At 48.7% G+C, this 18,082-nt stretch overlaps 1 protein-coding gene across 3 annotated transcripts in view; it reads left to right on the plus strand.

Annotated features, from left to right (window-relative positions):
• Positions 1-18,082, plus strand: part of LOC119386869 (serine/threonine-protein kinase OSR1) — a 239,262-nt gene that overhangs the window by 55,894 nt on the left and 165,286 nt on the right. Inside the window, exon 1 of one of the 3 annotated variants that reach the window (XM_037654136.2) lies at positions 5,119-5,221. The exons of the other annotated variants lie outside the window; for them this stretch is intronic. Coding sequence (XP_037510064.1) covers positions 5,160-5,221 — 62 coding nt within the window. The 5' untranslated portion in view covers positions 5,119-5,159. Of the gene's footprint in view, positions 1-5,118; positions 5,222-18,082 lie in introns of those variants that run through there. 3 annotated transcript variants of the gene reach the window in all.

The following is an 18,082-nucleotide window of genomic DNA, read 5'->3' on the forward strand; positions in this document are numbered from 1 at the left end:
AACTTAAACGACGACTCCTTTATAAAAAAAACGTTAAGTACCACCATCCGCGGTGTCCTGCTGGACAACTAGCAGGCAACAAAACAGTGTGTGTCTGCAAACAGAAGCTTTTCCTTTCCTTAGTCCGCCAGCTAAGGCAGGAGCAAAACGTTTCGTGAAGGCGTGACCTGGTAGTTTGCAGCGGCGAAACAGGGTGAACGGATGTAGTTAGCGCGTCACGAAGCTGAAAAGTCGTGACTTGTCTTTCCAGCAAGCAGGTTTCTTCTTATTCTTTATTATTTTGTATATTTTTTCTTTTGACCTATGCTGGTCGAGTAACGCTTTCACTGATGTAATGGTCTTCGGCTACCGCGAACGCATTTGACAAGCAAAAAATAGATCATTAAGAAGACCTCCTGTAATGACGTGCATTGCGTAAGGGTATATCTGCAGCTTTCGTGCGCGACATACTCGACGACGTCAACATATGAAATAGTATTTTTTTTCCGCCACACTAGCACAAAAGGGATCACAACACGAAAAAAAAAATGTCTTTCATAACGAAAAGCGAAGAAGAGGAGGAAGGAAAGAATTTTGTAAGGAAGCAGGAGGAAGAGCAATGTTACAGAGAAATTACAGGGAATTAAACCAAAGAGACGCCTGGTTTCCTATCATAAACAAGGAGAATAAGGAACTGCCTGAGAAATAATAAAGAGAGGGTCATATAAACGTTTATAATTTCAGCAGCCGGTGTGATGGCAGGTAGCCACCCTTGGCAGGTAGCCACCTCTGCCCAGATGGCCAACGGTCTTGGCTGGGTCTTGGGCCTGGTTGACCAGTTTTCGCTGGCCCTCCATAGTGACCATGGGCAGGGTCTCCCACGACTTTTTCCGGTCCCTTTCCTTCCTTTTATTGCGATGCGAATGATATGGACACTCCAAGCGCATTTCTGCCGTCGCCGTCATGTTCCGCGTAAAGTCCAAATCGATAACATCGCCCCGCGCGTCGTATGTTCAATGTGCGAGCAAACGCCTGCGAAGGCTGCAGACGAGCGCGCCTCAAGGAGAAATGAAACGCACCGGCCGGCGAAGGAGTATGCAGTATTACCGGTGGGAAGGCAGGGGGGGGGGGGGGAAGGGGCAGCAACTGCGAACTTTCTTCAAAAGGGCACGCTATTTCGACTGAGATCAGTAAACGGCTCATACCTATGTACGTCTTGTGCTCTCAGCGCTTACTTCACGTTGAAGTGACAGCACGGAAACCGCTTCGCTCCCTGGAGTGGCCGTATTCTCTTATGCCAGCATTTTGTAGTGTCAGATCAGATCTTAATGGAGTTAGCTGCTAGCTTTACTTTGTATAGTGTCCGCCGCGGTGGTGTAGCGGTTTTGGTGCTCGGCTGCAGACCCGAACGTCGCGCATCCGATCCCAACAGCCGCGGTCGCGTTTCGATGGAGGCGAAATGCTAGAGGCCCGAGTACTGTGCGATGTCAGTGCACGTTAGAGAACGCCACATGGCCAAAATTTCCGAAGCCATCAACTACGGCGTGCCTCTTAATCATATAGTGGTTATGGCACGTAAACCCCAGATATTATTATTATTACTTCGTATAGTATATTCCAATTTGATCACATCGCATTCATTGCATCGCGCTTGCGGCGAAACTGTGATATTTTCCTCCTCCTGCTCTTTGCTATCTCTTGCTTGAGGACAGATTATTACCATGTGGTGAAGACTGTTAGTTTTCTCGCAGGTTCTTCACGCGTACACGAATCGTTTAGGATAGATTCTGTTCAACACTGCGCCGCTAAACGTGCAAATTTGGAGACGTCTGAATGCTACCGTCCACTCTCGTTAATTTTGGATGCGCTAGGGGCTATTTCCTCCTTTACAGTTGATAATGTTCCAAGGTTTTCGAGTACTTCTTCTGTATATATATCATCCGACCTCACAGATCTTGCTCTCCCCCTTGACAAACAACCCTGTTGGTGTGTTCTCGGGCGGCGGCGTGTGCCGCTTCGTTTACTGCCAAGTAGTGCGTAGCCTGGGGTCCATGCGCATGATCCTGTACGCATTCTGTATACCAACGAACTCTTTTTCATAATTCAAGGAGGATATAAGTCCACACTAGGAGGACTTATATTCATGCAAGAACCATACAAGGAGAATGTAAGTCCTCCTTGTGTGGTTTCCGGAGCTTACAGGCCATTGTTTGCTTCGCGCTGACCTATACTAGCCATAGCCGCAACGCATGTATCAATATCTGTATTGTCGCCCGCTCTGCGCTCTTCTCTTTTCGTATTGTTCGCGTATTCGATGGCTAGAAATTGCTTCGAAACTGTTACGTAGAGAGGAGTTACTTTAATATTTTGCTTCGACTGCATGCTTAAATGTTGTGACTTGACGCTCTCTGCCAGGCTTTTTCATTGATCCACCCTGTTTGCTACGGCTGAGTTGTCGATTTCAATGCCCCCACATATGGAGGTTTTCATAAGGATCCGCCTGTTCCTGTGCGAATTTCCAAGCAGCTATTAGTTTCGCACTTCCTTATTCTGTTCCTTTGCATTAAATGATACCGATTCACATCCCCTAGCGGAGGGCAGCAAACTGGATATTGCCATCTGCTTAACTTCCTTCTCTTTCCCTTACTTTCTCTCTCCAAGCAGCTTTACCGGAAACGATTAGTCCTGGCGGCGGTCTTGCTGTGACCGTTCAAGGTGCAGTGCCTTTCCCCTCTGCAGTTGTTAATGTTTCAAAATTATTTCAGCGCTTGCTTCACGATTCTGAGCCCGAATGTCCAAAGTTGGACATTCTGTCTCGTGGAACATTGATTCCGCAAGCTTTGTCAAGGCGGTCTGGCAGCCACGCGTGGTTTTTCAATCTATTCCTGTTTCTGAATACATCCAAACTTCGTAGGCCTCAAAGAGCACGGGTACTGGTGTGTCGGAATCACCGTGGTCGGAATCAAGAAGTGGCTACACACGGGCTGCGAATGCCTTGAAAAACAACATATATCAAGGTTGTTGACGGCGCGTAAAGTCGCAGGTGACAGACATAGTGGCACTTTCTGTTGCTTTTCCCCGGCTTCCTGGGTGTTTTTTCTTTCCTAAAGAAAACCACCTGCACTGCTGCGGCCAGTGTCAACGCCCGTCGTCACCTCGCTGGCGCTTTCCGCGGTGTGCCAGGAGCGTAAGATATGATGGCATCGCATAGGTCACGCACTGTGCACCACGTGCACAACCTTTTCTTGCCGCTGTCATGTGGCGTCTACGAAGTGCTCCACTCCGCGAGCGTGAAAGGATTGCCGCCGTACGCGCTCAGAATGAAGCGCGCCTTCGCAGGAACGAGTGGACCTGCGAGTCGAGTACGTCGTCCGAATGAATCTCTGGAGACGTGCTGCCCCACATTGCGCTGGACGAGATCAAAAAAGAAAGAAAAAACAGCGGGGCGCTCATCTTATGCACAACCCGCTCATGCGTGTCACATCACGAAGGAAAGGCTGTGAAGGTGAGAAAAACCGTCGGGGAAAGAAGGGGCACTCGACGCTATAGGGTCTCCTGGAAGCGTCTCTCGTACGACCCCTCCTCCCCCTCACCTCTTCCATGCATCTGGGCTGCCTGAGCAATATGCGCGATAGGAAGAAGAAAAAGAAGAAAAAAGACGCAAAGAAACCTGAGATTCGGAAAAGAAGAAAAAAAATACAGAAACGAAATGCTAGCGGGGTTGGAAGGGGGAAGGTAGGACACGTGATCAGACTAGCGTATACTACGGTTATGGAGTCGACGATGTGCCGGAGGAGGACACTTGAGCATGCCGCACGCGAGGGTGGAATAAGAAATATAGCTGAAAGCAAAAAACTGCGACAGAAAGAAGAAAAAAAGAAGACAGGAGGCACGCGAAAGTGAGAAAGGCTTCTGCGGAAAAGATCGCTGAAGAAGCAAAGAGGCTGCACAGGGCTTGTTCTGGGTAGGAAACCGGAGAAACCCCAGAAGGCCTGACTCTTTCTTTTTCCCTTCTCTCTCGCTCAGCCTCCTGATACGCTTCTCCACTACAGTCAGCCAGAAGAGATCGGACTCCGCCGCATCGGACCCGCGTTCCTCGGCGACGTCGCCGGGCAGAGTGCAGTCAGCTCGTGCCGAGCCGGCGACGACGTCCCGGCAAAAGGCGACGACATCTTGGCGGTGCGCTATCGGCTGCCACCGCCGCTGGCTGCTGGCTCGGCTGTATATTGCTGCTGCTGCCAGGGAAAAGGAAAAGCGCGGCGTCTCCAATTTACAGCGGCAATCGGGGCTCGTTTACTGTGCGCCCCTGCTCTGATCCGGAACGCGGCCCCCTCCCAGCAGCAAGTGGACGGCGAAAGAGCGCCCAGCAATATAGGCACGAGTACGCCCCCTCCTCACTCTCTTCCAATTCACTCCGACACTTGATTCTGGTCGCCATCCGACCGGCCTCGCCGAGAACACAGAGGAGAAGAAGACAAAGCGGCAATGTTTGTGGCGCGCGTCTCCAGCCTGGTCTGCCAAGCAGGTCTTCAAATCTGAACCTATAACGTATACTACGAAGTATAGGCAGTAGTGGCCTCCAAAGGACTCGGAAGCGACCTATCGCCCGTGGTTCTGCTTAAAGTCGTGCCAGTGACTGTGGCGCCCGACTTTGTTGCACGAATAGAGGAGGTCGTGCCCTTCGCCTTCAACTGTGCAAAGTTCTGGTCTGATTTTTGTGCAGAGTGAATTCTTCACGACGCACTGCGACAGTGGATGCACGACTGCGACATCTGACAGTGAAATCCAAGGCCAACCGCGTTTCCTGGTTGAACGAACCGTGTCCTCGCCTGCATCCGCTTGGATAACACACTGAAGAGCAGTGCAGCTCTTAACTGTGTTTTGAAATCGTGCGTCGGTTTCTTTCTTGGAATCAATTTGCATAAGTCTGCAGCATTGGGTATTCAGATTTGCGACAACAACGGTCGCCTACAAAGTGATTGATATCGACAGTTCTTTAAGCAGCCCCTGAATTGTGATTCTGCTGCTCGATCATCGAAGCGCGTTTCTGCAAGAAGCTCGCAACTTGGTGTGACGCGCAGTACGATTCCGAATCCGGATTTATTTGCTATCAACAAACCGTTCTGGTGCGCGATCGGAATACGTACTTTTTTTTCGAAGCCAGGTACAATTCGTCGACCATGTCTGCAATGGTGCCGAAGGAGGTCATCCATCGCCTCTTTTCAAAGAAGCTTTCGATGGAGTAAGTCTGCCACCTTTTACATACGCTTTGTGCATGCTGACGTACAGATCGTCACGAAAAGATTGTCTTTCAGCATCTTAAGCCTTCGCCTCACAGCACTGGCTTGCATGTTTTTCTCCCTCGTACATTACGACGGAGTCCGTGATTTGCATGCACTCATACCGACAGATGTTTTGGAGCCGAGAGCAGGGGCTCCTTTCTTAGTGGCACAGCTACACGTTCCTACGCGCTGCGATTCATCTGAAGAAAGAATAATAACCGGCTGCCGCATAACTAATCAGTGCGTGGTACTGCGTAAAGCCGAAAAACAGTTATCGCACTGGCTCAATCATTATGTCGTTCTACTGCTGCAGACGAGGTCGGTGGTTCGATTCCCACGCGGCCGCGACCGCTGCGATTTCAGGTGGAATGCAAGAACGCCTGTGTGCCTGATTTGGGTGCGCTTTATCAACCATCAGGTGGTAAAAATGAACACAAACACATCCACGGTGAGGCGCCTCATAGACAGCAGTGCAGTTTCGGTACCTCAAATACCGCAATACATATTAACAAATGTCTTACCTGTGAAGCATAGGAAATTGCTTCGTTATATTCGAAATACTTTATGGTCGGTTTGTGGAATTGTTGCCGTTATGTCACGCGAACGTAGGGCTGAACGGAGGGCTGAATTTATCTTCATTTTCGTGATAACGCGGAAGGAAGGGAGAGTGAAAGACGAAACAACATGTCACCGGTGCTAGCCGGTCGCACAGCCTCCGCATGACGTGTTCAGCGAGCTGCCAAGTGGTGATAGCCTTGGGTGAAAACAGTCAACTCTTCGTGCGTGGTGTAGCTCTGTCATTAGATAACCCCATGACTCACATTGCGCTCTTCCGTTGGCCTTTACGCACGCCTAACTCGTAACGTTACCTCACTCGGCTTTCCATTATGTCTCTTACCCATTCATAACGAATGCTCTTGTGCGAACGCCTTTGACTAGTGGTTCAATCTCACGCGCGTCGGTGAATTCACCTTCAATTTTCTTTTTTAAATGCGAAGCATTTCTTAGCGAACTTCAGACGCTTTAGTGTATCTAAGCCATTTTGAGCGCTGTTTTACTGTGGTAGCATATAATTGTCGCAATAAAACAGCGCTGCATCATTGCAGGCCTGCGAGCGGCGGCTGTGAGGCGACGCCTCGAGTGGCCGTTCGTTGGCCGATAACTTCTTCGGTAAAGTGTGCGGTGAGCGCGCCCGAAAGCGACGCATGAGCTGTGAAAAGCGCCCACGTATCAATGCAATGTGCAGCACAAAGCATTGCTCGCGCGGGCGGAAGGAGGTTTAAACAATAACTCCAAAAGATATACTGCGATGAGTATTGGTGACGTGATCTCTCAAAAAGTTTGACAAGACTTTGAGGCTTCCTAAGAAAGCTAGTAACACAAAGAAACGTCTTTTCTGTCGGGAAGGCATGTTTTCTGTGTGTTCGAGCCTTTCTTGTCAACGTTCTTTTCGCTCTGTATCAACGAGGGAAGAAAAAAACCATCCTAAACTCTTAAGGCGTGTGCGACAAAGCACCGCTTTCTCTCTCTCTCTCTCTTTTTTCGCTTTAAGGAGATAATTTATCGTGCCCCTCGTAAGATGGTGGAGGTCTGGCTTCACCTTCGGTACCTAGTTTCCATTCGGACAATTCTTTTAAAACCTCCTTGCTGCAGCCATGTTGCTCAATACGCTCTGCACAATGATGCAATATAGACTGATGCAGTCCTCTCGGAACCAACGTTGCTCGGAACAAAGGACAACGCAACTGGTGGAAGCGCTTCGTCGGCCGCTGGTGCTAAACGAGCTCCCCAAGCACAGCCTCAGCGACGTGGGGTGGGTCTCTTTATGAACAACGCACGGGTGTGTGCATCAGTGTTGCGGAATGGACGCCTCCATTTCATTCCAATTCCATTCCGGGGAATTAGAACTTACCACGATTCCATTCCTTTCAATCCCTCGGAATGAAAAAAACTTAGCCCATTCCCACTCCCGGAATGGCCGGGCAGCTCAATTCCGTTCACGTAATTCCTCAATGTAAGAAAGGCACCTTGATAGTTTTATCGAGTTAAGAATGATCATAAAGCTGATGTCATCAAATTCATTAAGAAATGGAAAAGTACGCAAAACACGTTACCAAGGTCAAGTGATAGTAGCTTGGTGACATACCTCCTGCACCGACATATACCGCCCGTGGTGACATATACATGTACGGCGGCGGTATATGGTGACATATACCGCCGCCGTAGTTCCGCACGACGGATACCAACGGCCAGGGGCGGCGCCAGGATTTTTTTACTCGGGGGGCACCCACGACAAGTGGGTTCCTTCAGGGGGGCTGAGAGGCTGGGAACATATGCATTGTATTTTGACTATGCTTGCTCTTGGTGGGGCAAAGGGGGGGCAGGCGGAAATTTTGGGGGGGGCTGGAGCCCCCCCAAACCCCCCACTGGCGCCGCCCCTGCCAACGGCACAGAACCGCGGTTACGCGAAGAATAGGGACAAGTTTCGGAGCAACACAGTCTATATAAGGACGGAATTGTGGTAGGCGCGTTGCTTATAAATGTACGGTGCTTGTAATCAGCCAAGCCATTTTAAAAATACTGCTTTACTGTTAAATTCGAGGCTCTCACTTACTAATGTTCGAAGTTTGAAAAACAGCGCATAGACGAAAACGTGCTCTATTTTCGGAAAAAGACGTTATTCTATTTCCATTCCATTCCGTGCAAAAGGAGCTTAATAACATTCCCATTCCATTCCTCCAAGCGTTGTCCCCATTCCATTCCGGGGTCGCGAAAATGTGGAATGATTCCGCAGTCATTCCGATTCCAGAGCGGCAACTCCGCAACACTGGTGCGCATAGGTTCAAGAGTCGCCCCGATGTTAGGTGAAATATTTCTTGCCAAGGTAAACGTGATTCTTAAAGAAAAACTCGAAGGCTTGGTGCAAGTCGCCTTCAGATATGTGGACGACTATTTAATTTTCCTGCAGCCTTCTGTAAAAAATGAAAAAGGCCTGGCCGAGCTTGTTTTAGGTGCTTTCAAAGCACACAGGGGTGAGCTAGACTTCACCTGCGAGGTTCCTCAACAGGGATCGTTGCGTTTCTTAGATATATTAATATCAGAATATTTCCAAATCACGTTTGCTGGGAATACCAACCGCGAAGTGTTAAGTGTATGTTAAGCTATGCCTCCAGGCATAGTAAATTGTAAAAAGAGCGATTGCTTCATCGGCCATAAGCGCAAGCTTATCTAAATCGAACCTAAACTTGGTGACGGACAGTGTAAAAACACAGGTAGACAGGCTTCTTTCATCGGGTTTTCCAAAATTCGTCATCTCATCAATGTGTGAAAAATTGCTGCAGAAAGTAAAACAAAAGCAAGGGAAACCAGAAAGACAAAAAGAAAATAGTGGCTGTCATCCCATATTTCCACAAAATATCTCACGGTCTGAAAAAAGTTGGCTCGAGATACGGTGTGGATGTGATTTTATCGGCCCCGTGCAAAGTCGGCCAGATATGTAGGTTGATAGATGAAAGCCTTAGTGAAATGTCAAGTATAAGGAGACGGGCATGCGCAGTGAAACATGCAAATAAATTTGTAAAATGCTCCGTGGGCGTGGTGTATAGGCTTCCTTTAACGTACGGGCGTAGTTACATAGGACAGACTGGCAGTGTATAAATGAGATGTTAGGGGACAATAAGAATGACCTATGCAAAGGCCCCGCCACGGTGGTCTAGTGGCTATGGCGCTGAACTGCTGCCCGAGGGTCGCGGGATCGAATCCCGGCCGCGGCGGCTGCATTTCCGATGGAGGCGAAAATGTCTGAGGCCCGTGTGCTTAGATTTAGGTGCACGTTAAAGACCCCAGGTGGTCGAAATTTCCAGAGCCCTACACTACGGCGTCTCTCATAATCATATCGTGGTTTTGGGACGTTAAACCCCAGATATTATTATTATTGACCTATGCAAAGGGATACGTTCCAACCTTTTGACGCATTGCAAAAGTTGCGGTTGTCAGCCTCAATTTCAAGCTGGGAGTGTGTTGGAACGCCATAAAGATAAACTAACACGGGAAATCACTGATGCGTATTATATTAGGAAATATGACGGTCAATGCGTGAGCCAGCCTTCGGTGGCCTTGCATGAAAAATAATTCGCGCTTTTGGATAAGGGTTAGTCTGTTAATAGTTATTGTACCTTAGTTTTATCGGACATGCCACCGAAATGTGTCCCGTTATTGACGTCTGCTTGATAAAAGTTTTTTACCTCTGTGCATATATATGTACGTGTGTGTCGTGAACAATAAACCAGTTGGCAGTCAGCGCTCGTGTCGTCCTTCTTTGCTTTCCGTTCCTCGCTTTTACGCCTTTTCCTTCAGCACTACCGTGCTTGCGCTGCAAACCCTTTCAATATGCACTTTAACCAATTAGCTCAAATAGCCGTTCTTCTTCAGCGACGCCGACGCCAAGATATAGAAATTCGCGTTGCTGAAGCAGACAGTCGTCTTCGCCTGCGTGCGTCTCATATTACTTCCCACTTATATCGAAAAAAAAAAACTTCTGAAAAACAGCTGCGTTCAGGGGAAATATTGTAATCGTAGTCGACTTCCTATTGCGGTTCTAAAAATTTCAATAAATTTGAAACACCTAGTGTAGGGTTGCGCGAAAGAACAAGGACGAAGGGAAGTGGACCCAGGACGGGCGCAAAACTTCAACTGAATAAACGGAAGGCCAAGGCCGTTAAAAAGTTTGAATCCACATCTGCCTGACACGTGCCTAAAAAACGGAGCAAATATAAGAACCAAGAAAAGCGGAAAACTAAGAGCAACAAAAATTTTGAAACCATATCTAAGGTCCACCGCGCAGACGCCAACCTGCAAACATGTGGTGATAGTGATATGTGGGTAGAGTATGATCAGTAACATGCGCTGAAGTAGCAAACAAGAAAATAACAAACAAATGAACGTCTGATTACATAAAACCATCTAAAAATTACTGCTCCTTCGGGAGCAATGTCAGTGAAGGCATGCTAACGCCTGTCGCAGACAGAACACCTGTCTGCGACACTGCTATGCGACAGAACACCTGAGCGCAGACAGAAACACCTGTCTGCGCTCACTGCTATGACGTGATCAGCTGCAGATCCCGTTAAATGATAGGTTGGAGACGGCCAGCGTTATTCAATATTGCAGCTATCATATCATGTTTAGAACGAATAGTGAACGATACTTTGCAATGGGAGAGCAGCACGCAACCATATGTTGAGCGAAAATAGGACTATGCTCCGTTTCATGCATCACGTAAAACGCTATGGAACCTATCGATACTTCTTGCAGTAGATGCGTTCGAACCAAGAAATACTTCAATGAATTTACCACCCGTAATGTGCTTCTGTGTCGTTTCTAGGCTGAGTAATAAATGAAAATGCTTTGTGCCTTAGAAATAAACAAACCCCGTTATTTATACGTTGTCGATAGGTTTTTTTCGATCGTTTAGCGTCTCTTTGTTTTCGCATCGTGACCTCCGCGATTGGCTCCGGCAGCGCGCAGCCGGATCTGATCGCGGAGGCCAAGCACAAGACGCGCGGAGTTACACATTTTGCTGACCGAACTCCTTGCGTAGCTTCCAGAGCGTTGCACCTGATGTGTGTTTGGAACAAATTGTGAACCATTTAGAGTACTATACGCACTCTACTAAGGGAGAGCAATAAGCTGACCCGGTGTATGTGTGTTTAGAAAAAAAAAGTGTTTAACGATGAAGGCGATAATTTACTTGTTTTAGTTCACCTACTGTCTTAGTACACATGGAAGTTTATTGCATGCTAGTAAAAACAGTTCAGGTAAGTGCAACTGCACCCGGCACCGGGTAACAAAGAATCGCTTTAACGGCACGTACAAACAGGAAGGCAACAGGCACGATGTAACTCATGGCACTCAGACACTATCGCAGGTGACTGGTCTCTAATAGAAAAAAAAGACAAAGTTTGCATAGATACACACATATCAGTTCGGAAGAACTGCTGCATTTGTACTTAAAAAACATGCGGCGATCACGCGCGTCGCTGACTCAGGCCGGCTCATATGATACTTGACTTTCTTCTTTTTTTCCTGTATTTTTTTTTCCTGTGCCAGGCGCTTTTAAAACGGCAGTATAATGTCAAGAAAACGGTGCATCGTGCCTGGCTTGCCATTCATTGCAGTTCATGTGGCTGCGAGCCACTTCTTGCCAGCACGGAGTATGTTTAGAAAAATTTATTGCATCACACACGGTTAACATCAGTAACAATTTAACATAACGTTTGCTTGCTAAAAATACGTTCACGAGAAAGACAAAACAGAATTCAGTAACATGGACATAAATGAACACATGAAATGACGCGGAGGCAACACGTACAATTGATGTTTGGCACATTTACACACACATACAAATATTACGTCACAAAAAGCTAGGTGTATATATATATATGCACATTACACGGTAAAACAGAAAGCACAAATAAAACGTCAATATGTACATTTTGCGTATGTACATGGCGCATCTGCCGATACCAACCAAGACATCAGCCTACCAAAACCAGGCAGGCCGAAAAACAAGCTTCACGCGTCTGTCATAGACAAACACAAAGGGGCGAGACCAGTGCCGAAAGAATTCCTCCTCACCGAGGAAGAAGAGCCTCCTCCGTCAGAACAGATATAAAATCCGTGAACAGTCGCTCTAGCATCTGGAAGGGAGCGCGACGGCGACGGCCTGCTGCCACCGCCTTGCAGCGGTTGCGCCGAAGACAGAAAGCGCCGGCAACGATGAGAAGGCACGCGAAGCGACCTCGAGAACAACGCCCAGAAGAAACGTAGCGATTTACTCCGATGCCGCGAAATCCGGCCTGCACGAAAATACGCGCAATAATTGCCTCATTGCTCAGAACATGCTGATTTGTTTCCTGAAGGGGGCAGTTCGGGCAAGTTGCTGACTGGACCATTCTCCATCGCTCAAGGCGGTCGAGAGTGGGAAGCACACCCCATCCCAGACGCCACATGAAGCCCCCGAGGTGGCCAGGAAGAAAAAAACCCGCATTTCCCCGAAGGGGAGTATGAGGAAGTGCGAAGCACGGGGTGATGTTATGAGGGGGCGCGCGCGACTAAACTGCAGAACCGAGCGAAGGAGACGGCAGCGAGAGAGCACGCGCCAGCCGACCCACGGAGGTCTGGCCGTCTTTAAGTGCAAAGCACTTTTACTGATGATGATGATCTGTCTTCCGAACTCGTTCCAAAGAACCCGCAACGCGTTCAACTTGTTGGCGGCGTTGCGCACGCCCGAGATGGGGCTCAGGTTGTTGTCGAACCACAGTCGATCGCACACCGCGCAGCTATATCCGAAGCTGCGGTCCAGGAAGTCTCGCTTGAAGCGCGCGTCCGGCCGATCGAATTCGAGGGCCCGCGCTCGCTCAGGCATCGCGCGTCCCCGCGCCAGATCGGCTTCGGGGTGCTCGGCTCGCTTCGCACGCTTTCGTTCGGCGTCTCGCCGCCGGCCTTCATCACCACAGGCAATGCGCGGGGCGCGCGCAGCCACGGAGCGGAGGGCGGAGCGCGCGCAGTCACGTGGGGCGTGACGTCGCTGCGCCGTTGCTACAGACGCTCCTCTCCGCTCCTCGCGCCGTTGCTAGGGGAGAGGAGGAGGAGCGCGGATGACGGCGGATTCAGGGTCGCTTATAAAGTGCATTCGCACTTAAAAGATGCCGTTAGCGCGCTCCAAGACTCACGACTAGAGCGTGCGCGGCGAGCCGGAGGAACTAACGGGAGCAATAAAGCAGCTGTTGTGTTAACAATAGGATTGTTCAGCACATCTACTCCAGGACAGGTCGACTGGACATGCCGAAAAAATGCAGCGGCTGTTGCATAGAATGCAGGAAGTGTTATTGACTGTGGGCATCTGTTAAGGTGTTCATTAGGCATCAAATACCGCAAATGAGTTCCCAGAAAGTAATACGCAAGGGTTCGCGCGGGGGTTTCTTCACCTTATAAAAGACGCAGCAGGAAGCGCAGTGCCAGTAGCCGGCAGCGTATGGCCACCGAAGGGAAAGCGAAGCCTCCCTGGGAACGCTACTGTGCTAGCGCCGCACGAGAGACCAACTCAGTGCCCCCTGACCAAAAAAAGAACGCGAAGCCGACTGCAGTGATCGCACGATACGTAATGGCGGCCGCACCACGTGACAGAGGTACCAAGCACGACCGCGAAATACAGTCTGCGACTCTGCGCAAGGTATCTCCGCTTGAGAAGCGGAAAATCGAAATCCTGTGCGTCCTGAATATTTTGTCTGACTTTTTCGAGAGCGGTTAACCAAACGGAGTTACAAATGACCTAATGGTTGTATAAAATACCTAAAATACAAAGGGATGTAGCCGGTTGATTAGGGTAAACGGATCTAAGCCGAGAGTTCGGACAGGCAATGAACAAATAGCGGGATTTGGAGAAGTTTGGTGCTGCACCTGAAATGTCACCGTACTCGAAGAATACACGCAGCCTGTGTGAAAGATTGCCTTCATTTGAAAGGTACAGGGTTACGTCGTGAACAAAAGCTGTGACTTTCACAAAACTGCTGCCAGGGAGTGCAAGACCCCGGACGCGTGAATCAGCGTCTAAAGCACACAAAAATGCCTCGATGCTGAGGACAAATAGTACAGGCGACAATGGACATCCCTGACGGATCCCACGTGTAATGGGAAAAGCAGCACTTTCCCAGCCATCCAGAACCAGTGCACTTTTTATATCAGCGTAGGTATTTCTGATTAATTCCACAAATGAATGCAGAAAGCCGAAGGCTGTGAGCACGTTGACGATATACGCGTGCTCCAGTCGGTCAAATGCTTCCTCCTGGTCCAAAGACACAAGGAAAACACGCGCAGACCGCGACAGAGTATAGGCTATGACATCACGTGTGGTAAAGGACAATCTCTGTATTTCTCGTCCGGTCACTGACGAAGCCTGGTGATGACCCACCAAGGTGTTCAACAGAGCCTTGAGACGTTGAACCATAACCGTCGCGAAGATCTTATAATCAGCATCAAGGAGTGTGATAGGCCTTCATTCTTCAGGACTAAGAGATGAAGTGTCACCTTTTGGGATTAGTGCAATGCGGCCATCTCGAAAACTGTATGGAAAGATGCCGTCCTCAAAACACCGCCGGATAACCGCAGTAAAGGCAGCACCAATCTCATTCCAGAATGTCAGGTAAAACTCAACTTGAAAACCGTCTGGCCCAGGGGCCGTTCCACGTTTCATGCCTTTACCTCTTCGGGGGACGGAGGGACGTGCAGTGAATCAGCGACTTGTTTAGGAACATGGGGCAACCCTCTAAGCATTGGCGGTAATGTATCACATCTTGTTTGCATGGCCGAACATGACATCGCTTCAAAATGCGCCAAGAAAAGAGATAGATCACGTGGAGGAAGCGGCTGCGCAGGTGGTAGCTGTCACAAAGGAAAGTTTATTGAACCTGTACACGCAAGCGCATGAGACGTTTATAAACGAAATACTTAGAAATTGCGAATGCCTTACCAAAATTTCATAATGAAGTAGTTTCAACGAGTAGATGTAGATATGCATTTAGACATCCTACAGAATCTGCGTAGGGGCACTGGCCACTTGCGTTTCTTAATAAGAAATTTCTTCAGATTCGATATCAAAGACGCTGCACAAACACATGTCCATTCAAGGGATTTCATTCACTGAAAGCAACTGCTAACCAAAACCAAATGTGTTTACAAGAAAAGATGTAATATACTTAGAAATCAGCTGTCTGCTTTATTTTAATATAATCTTAGACTGAGTTTGACAAAACGTTTGATTGTGACAAAAGTTACAGTTTCGCCGCAAGGGCGAAGCAATGAATGCGATAGCAACAAATAATAATGTCACACGAAGAACAGCAAGCAGCTCGATACTTGCAGCGCGCCGCTCAAGCGCAAACGACGCAGGAAAAGAACGCATACAGCACGAGCGCAAACTAACGGTCACAGCTCCACACTTCTGGAAGTGTGGTGTCGTTTGTGGTGTCTTGACTTCTCTCTTGTGTCCGTGTTTGCACGCCCTGTCTATGTAATATTGCGTGACAGAAGAGTAGCGTCACACCAGGCGTCGCGCAAGGTGAACTGCGTAACAAGTGGGTGGTTTTAAGGCTTCCCAGCCATTACAAAGCGCTCAGCCATAATTCTTCATCGTCATCAGCCACAGCTTGAACAAAGCGTGCAACTACGTATAGGTGCGCGTATTGCCTTATACGGACGCATTGTGGGTACCTTGCTACTTCCCAAAATATTGAATTAAAGCGTAGTGGGTACTTCTCCACTCCACAAAATGATGATGATTTTGGTGTAGGGTACCCCGCAAGCGTACTTCCTGTATTCGCAATGAGTGAGTCTACAACGGTCTCTACGCAGCGTAAGCTAGAGAAGCGCGCTCCTCCAGCTCACACTATGCCTGGGCTGCGTGTTCAGCGCAGGCCTGGGGTTCTCTCGAGTTTGTCGCACCAACCAAATAAATAGGCTCGTGCATGAGTGTAACCTTTTAAACGCAACAGCGTTACAGAGCTCGTTCCGCAGAAACTCCGGTGTCGGTGTCGGCGTCGTTGGCTGTGAGCGAAAAATTAGCGTTGCCCGTGAGCAAAATTCGCGATAGATGCAATTAAATAGATAATAAAAAACTTCGGTTCGAGCGGAAGCCGAACGCAGGCCATCTGTGGGGCAAGCAGGCGTTGTACTACAAAGCGACACTTGGAACTGCATCCGAAAAAACCCTATACGAATCTCTTGTAATGCGAGCAGTCCCCTTAACGCACGTAATGTTGCTTGGCAGAAGCGTACAATTGTTCCAGGCGTCAAGACATATGGATTGCACAACGAGGGAAGGGTTTAAAGGCCCACCCATTACGAAGCGTCAGACATATTTAATCATCATCATCATCACCAAAAGCATCAACAAAGTGAGCAGCTGCGTAGGTTCCCGCGTTGCCTTACGGGCGCGTAGTGGGTACTTGTGCGATTCGTAAAAGGAAGAATTATGGCGTTGTGGGCACTTCGCAACTGTAGCCCATGTTCCCGCGTTGCCTTACGGACGCGTAGTGGATACTTGTCTGATTCGTAAAAGGAAGAATTATGGCGTTGTGGGCACTTCGCAACTGTACTTGCAGCAGACATTGTAGGATAGTTTTAAACGGCCAATGTTACTCGTACAGACGTTCCTTTCCTTGCGGCACGGTTGAGGTGCCCACCGAGAAGCAAAGCGAGGCTAGCGATTGAGCAGGCGATGCGAACGGAGCCCGATTACGCCATTGCGTTCTACTCCTGAGGGGAAGCTCAAGCGTCCTTTAATTTTTTTCGTTCTTTTCGAAAACTCCTGCCAGTAATGCAGATTTGTCAAACGAAAAAATAAACGCATCGAAAGTGATTAACGGCTAAGCCGGTGAACGAGTAATTGTTAATCGATTAAGTCAATCGGCCATTCCTATAGGCCAGAACTGCAGATCGCTGGCCTCGCTCTGCCTTAGGCGTTGTGGGGTGCTTCCTACATTGATAATTTATAGTCAATCTATACATCTATAGTCAATCGCCTGCCAACGCTCGGTATTCAAACGCTCGATTTCCTCAAGTTCGGCTGTCGAACAGCCACGTACACAGGCTTGCCAGGTCAAAAAGGCAAAAAATAACCAACTTGAGCCAAGGGCCGTAAAAGTAGCCAAAAGTAGCCTCGCATGTACAGTGGCTAGAATACTAGAAGTGTGATCACCGCCAAGCGGCTGCAATGGGAGGTAGTGACGCCGCCTTGCGATGTTTCCGCTAGGTGGCGTGCGCTGTCGTATACACGTCAGGCTCTCAGGCTGCGCACGTTCTTCAATGCTAGAACTCGCCGGTTAGACGTGATTCTTTTGCCTGTTTACGCTGTTCTTTCGTGCTACATTTGCTGGTCGGACAGCCTTGTCGTATTTACGTTATGTCTTTTGCGGAGTGTGTGCCATGAGCAGACGTCAGGGCCACTGTTTTTTGCCCAGATGCTCAAATGGGTACAAATCGTGCAAGCAGAAGCTTTCATTGTTTGGAGTCCCGAAGACGACCATTTGTTCCAGCAGTGGCAGCGTAATATACCAAGAGCAGACGAGCCTTTGGAAAAGAATGCTGCCGTTCCAATCCCCGAGATCCAATCGAAAAGCTATTCGGGATGATTCGTCAGTTATCCGGGTGCAATGATCATATCCCACATTGACCCAGTTCCTTACTGCCGTGAATTCCCTTAGCTTTTGCAGTTTGGTGAAAGCACCAGACACGGGCAACTGTGCAGGTGACACACGTCATTAGTTGGAACTGATGAAGTGGCCATCCATGTTGACAATTTACTGGACACTGGAAACCTTGACAAAGATTCAAGTGTACTACAGGCATCGACTCTCCTTTCTGACCCTGTGTATCCTGTGCAAGTCAGTGACGGAAGACTGGTGTACTATTTGGCCGGCTATGTGGCACGGAGAAAACGTATGGCAACGAAATGCCAGGACTGTTTTGAGCAGGTGCTCAAATCCCTCGAGAACTGCAGATAAGGATCTTGCGTCATTCACAGCATTCTGCGATGTTGGAGGGCTTTTGTACCTGTCACCTGAACTATTTTCATTTGTGTAGGCACTGGAGGACACATTCACATCGTGGTTCAGTTATAATAAGCTCTAAAGGGACCAGGGGCGTAGCCAAAAATTTTTTTTCGGGGGGGGGGGGGGGGGGGGGTTCAACCATACTTTATGTATGTTCGTGCGTGCGTTTGTATGTGTGCGTGCCTATATACGCAAGCAAAACTGAAAAATTTC

The sequence above is a fragment of the Rhipicephalus sanguineus genome, chromosome 3 (genome assembly GCF_013339695.2).
Source record: "Rhipicephalus sanguineus isolate Rsan-2018 chromosome 3, BIME_Rsan_1.4, whole genome shotgun sequence".
Lineage (NCBI taxonomy): Eukaryota > Metazoa > Arthropoda > Arachnida > Ixodida > Ixodidae > Rhipicephalus > Rhipicephalus sanguineus.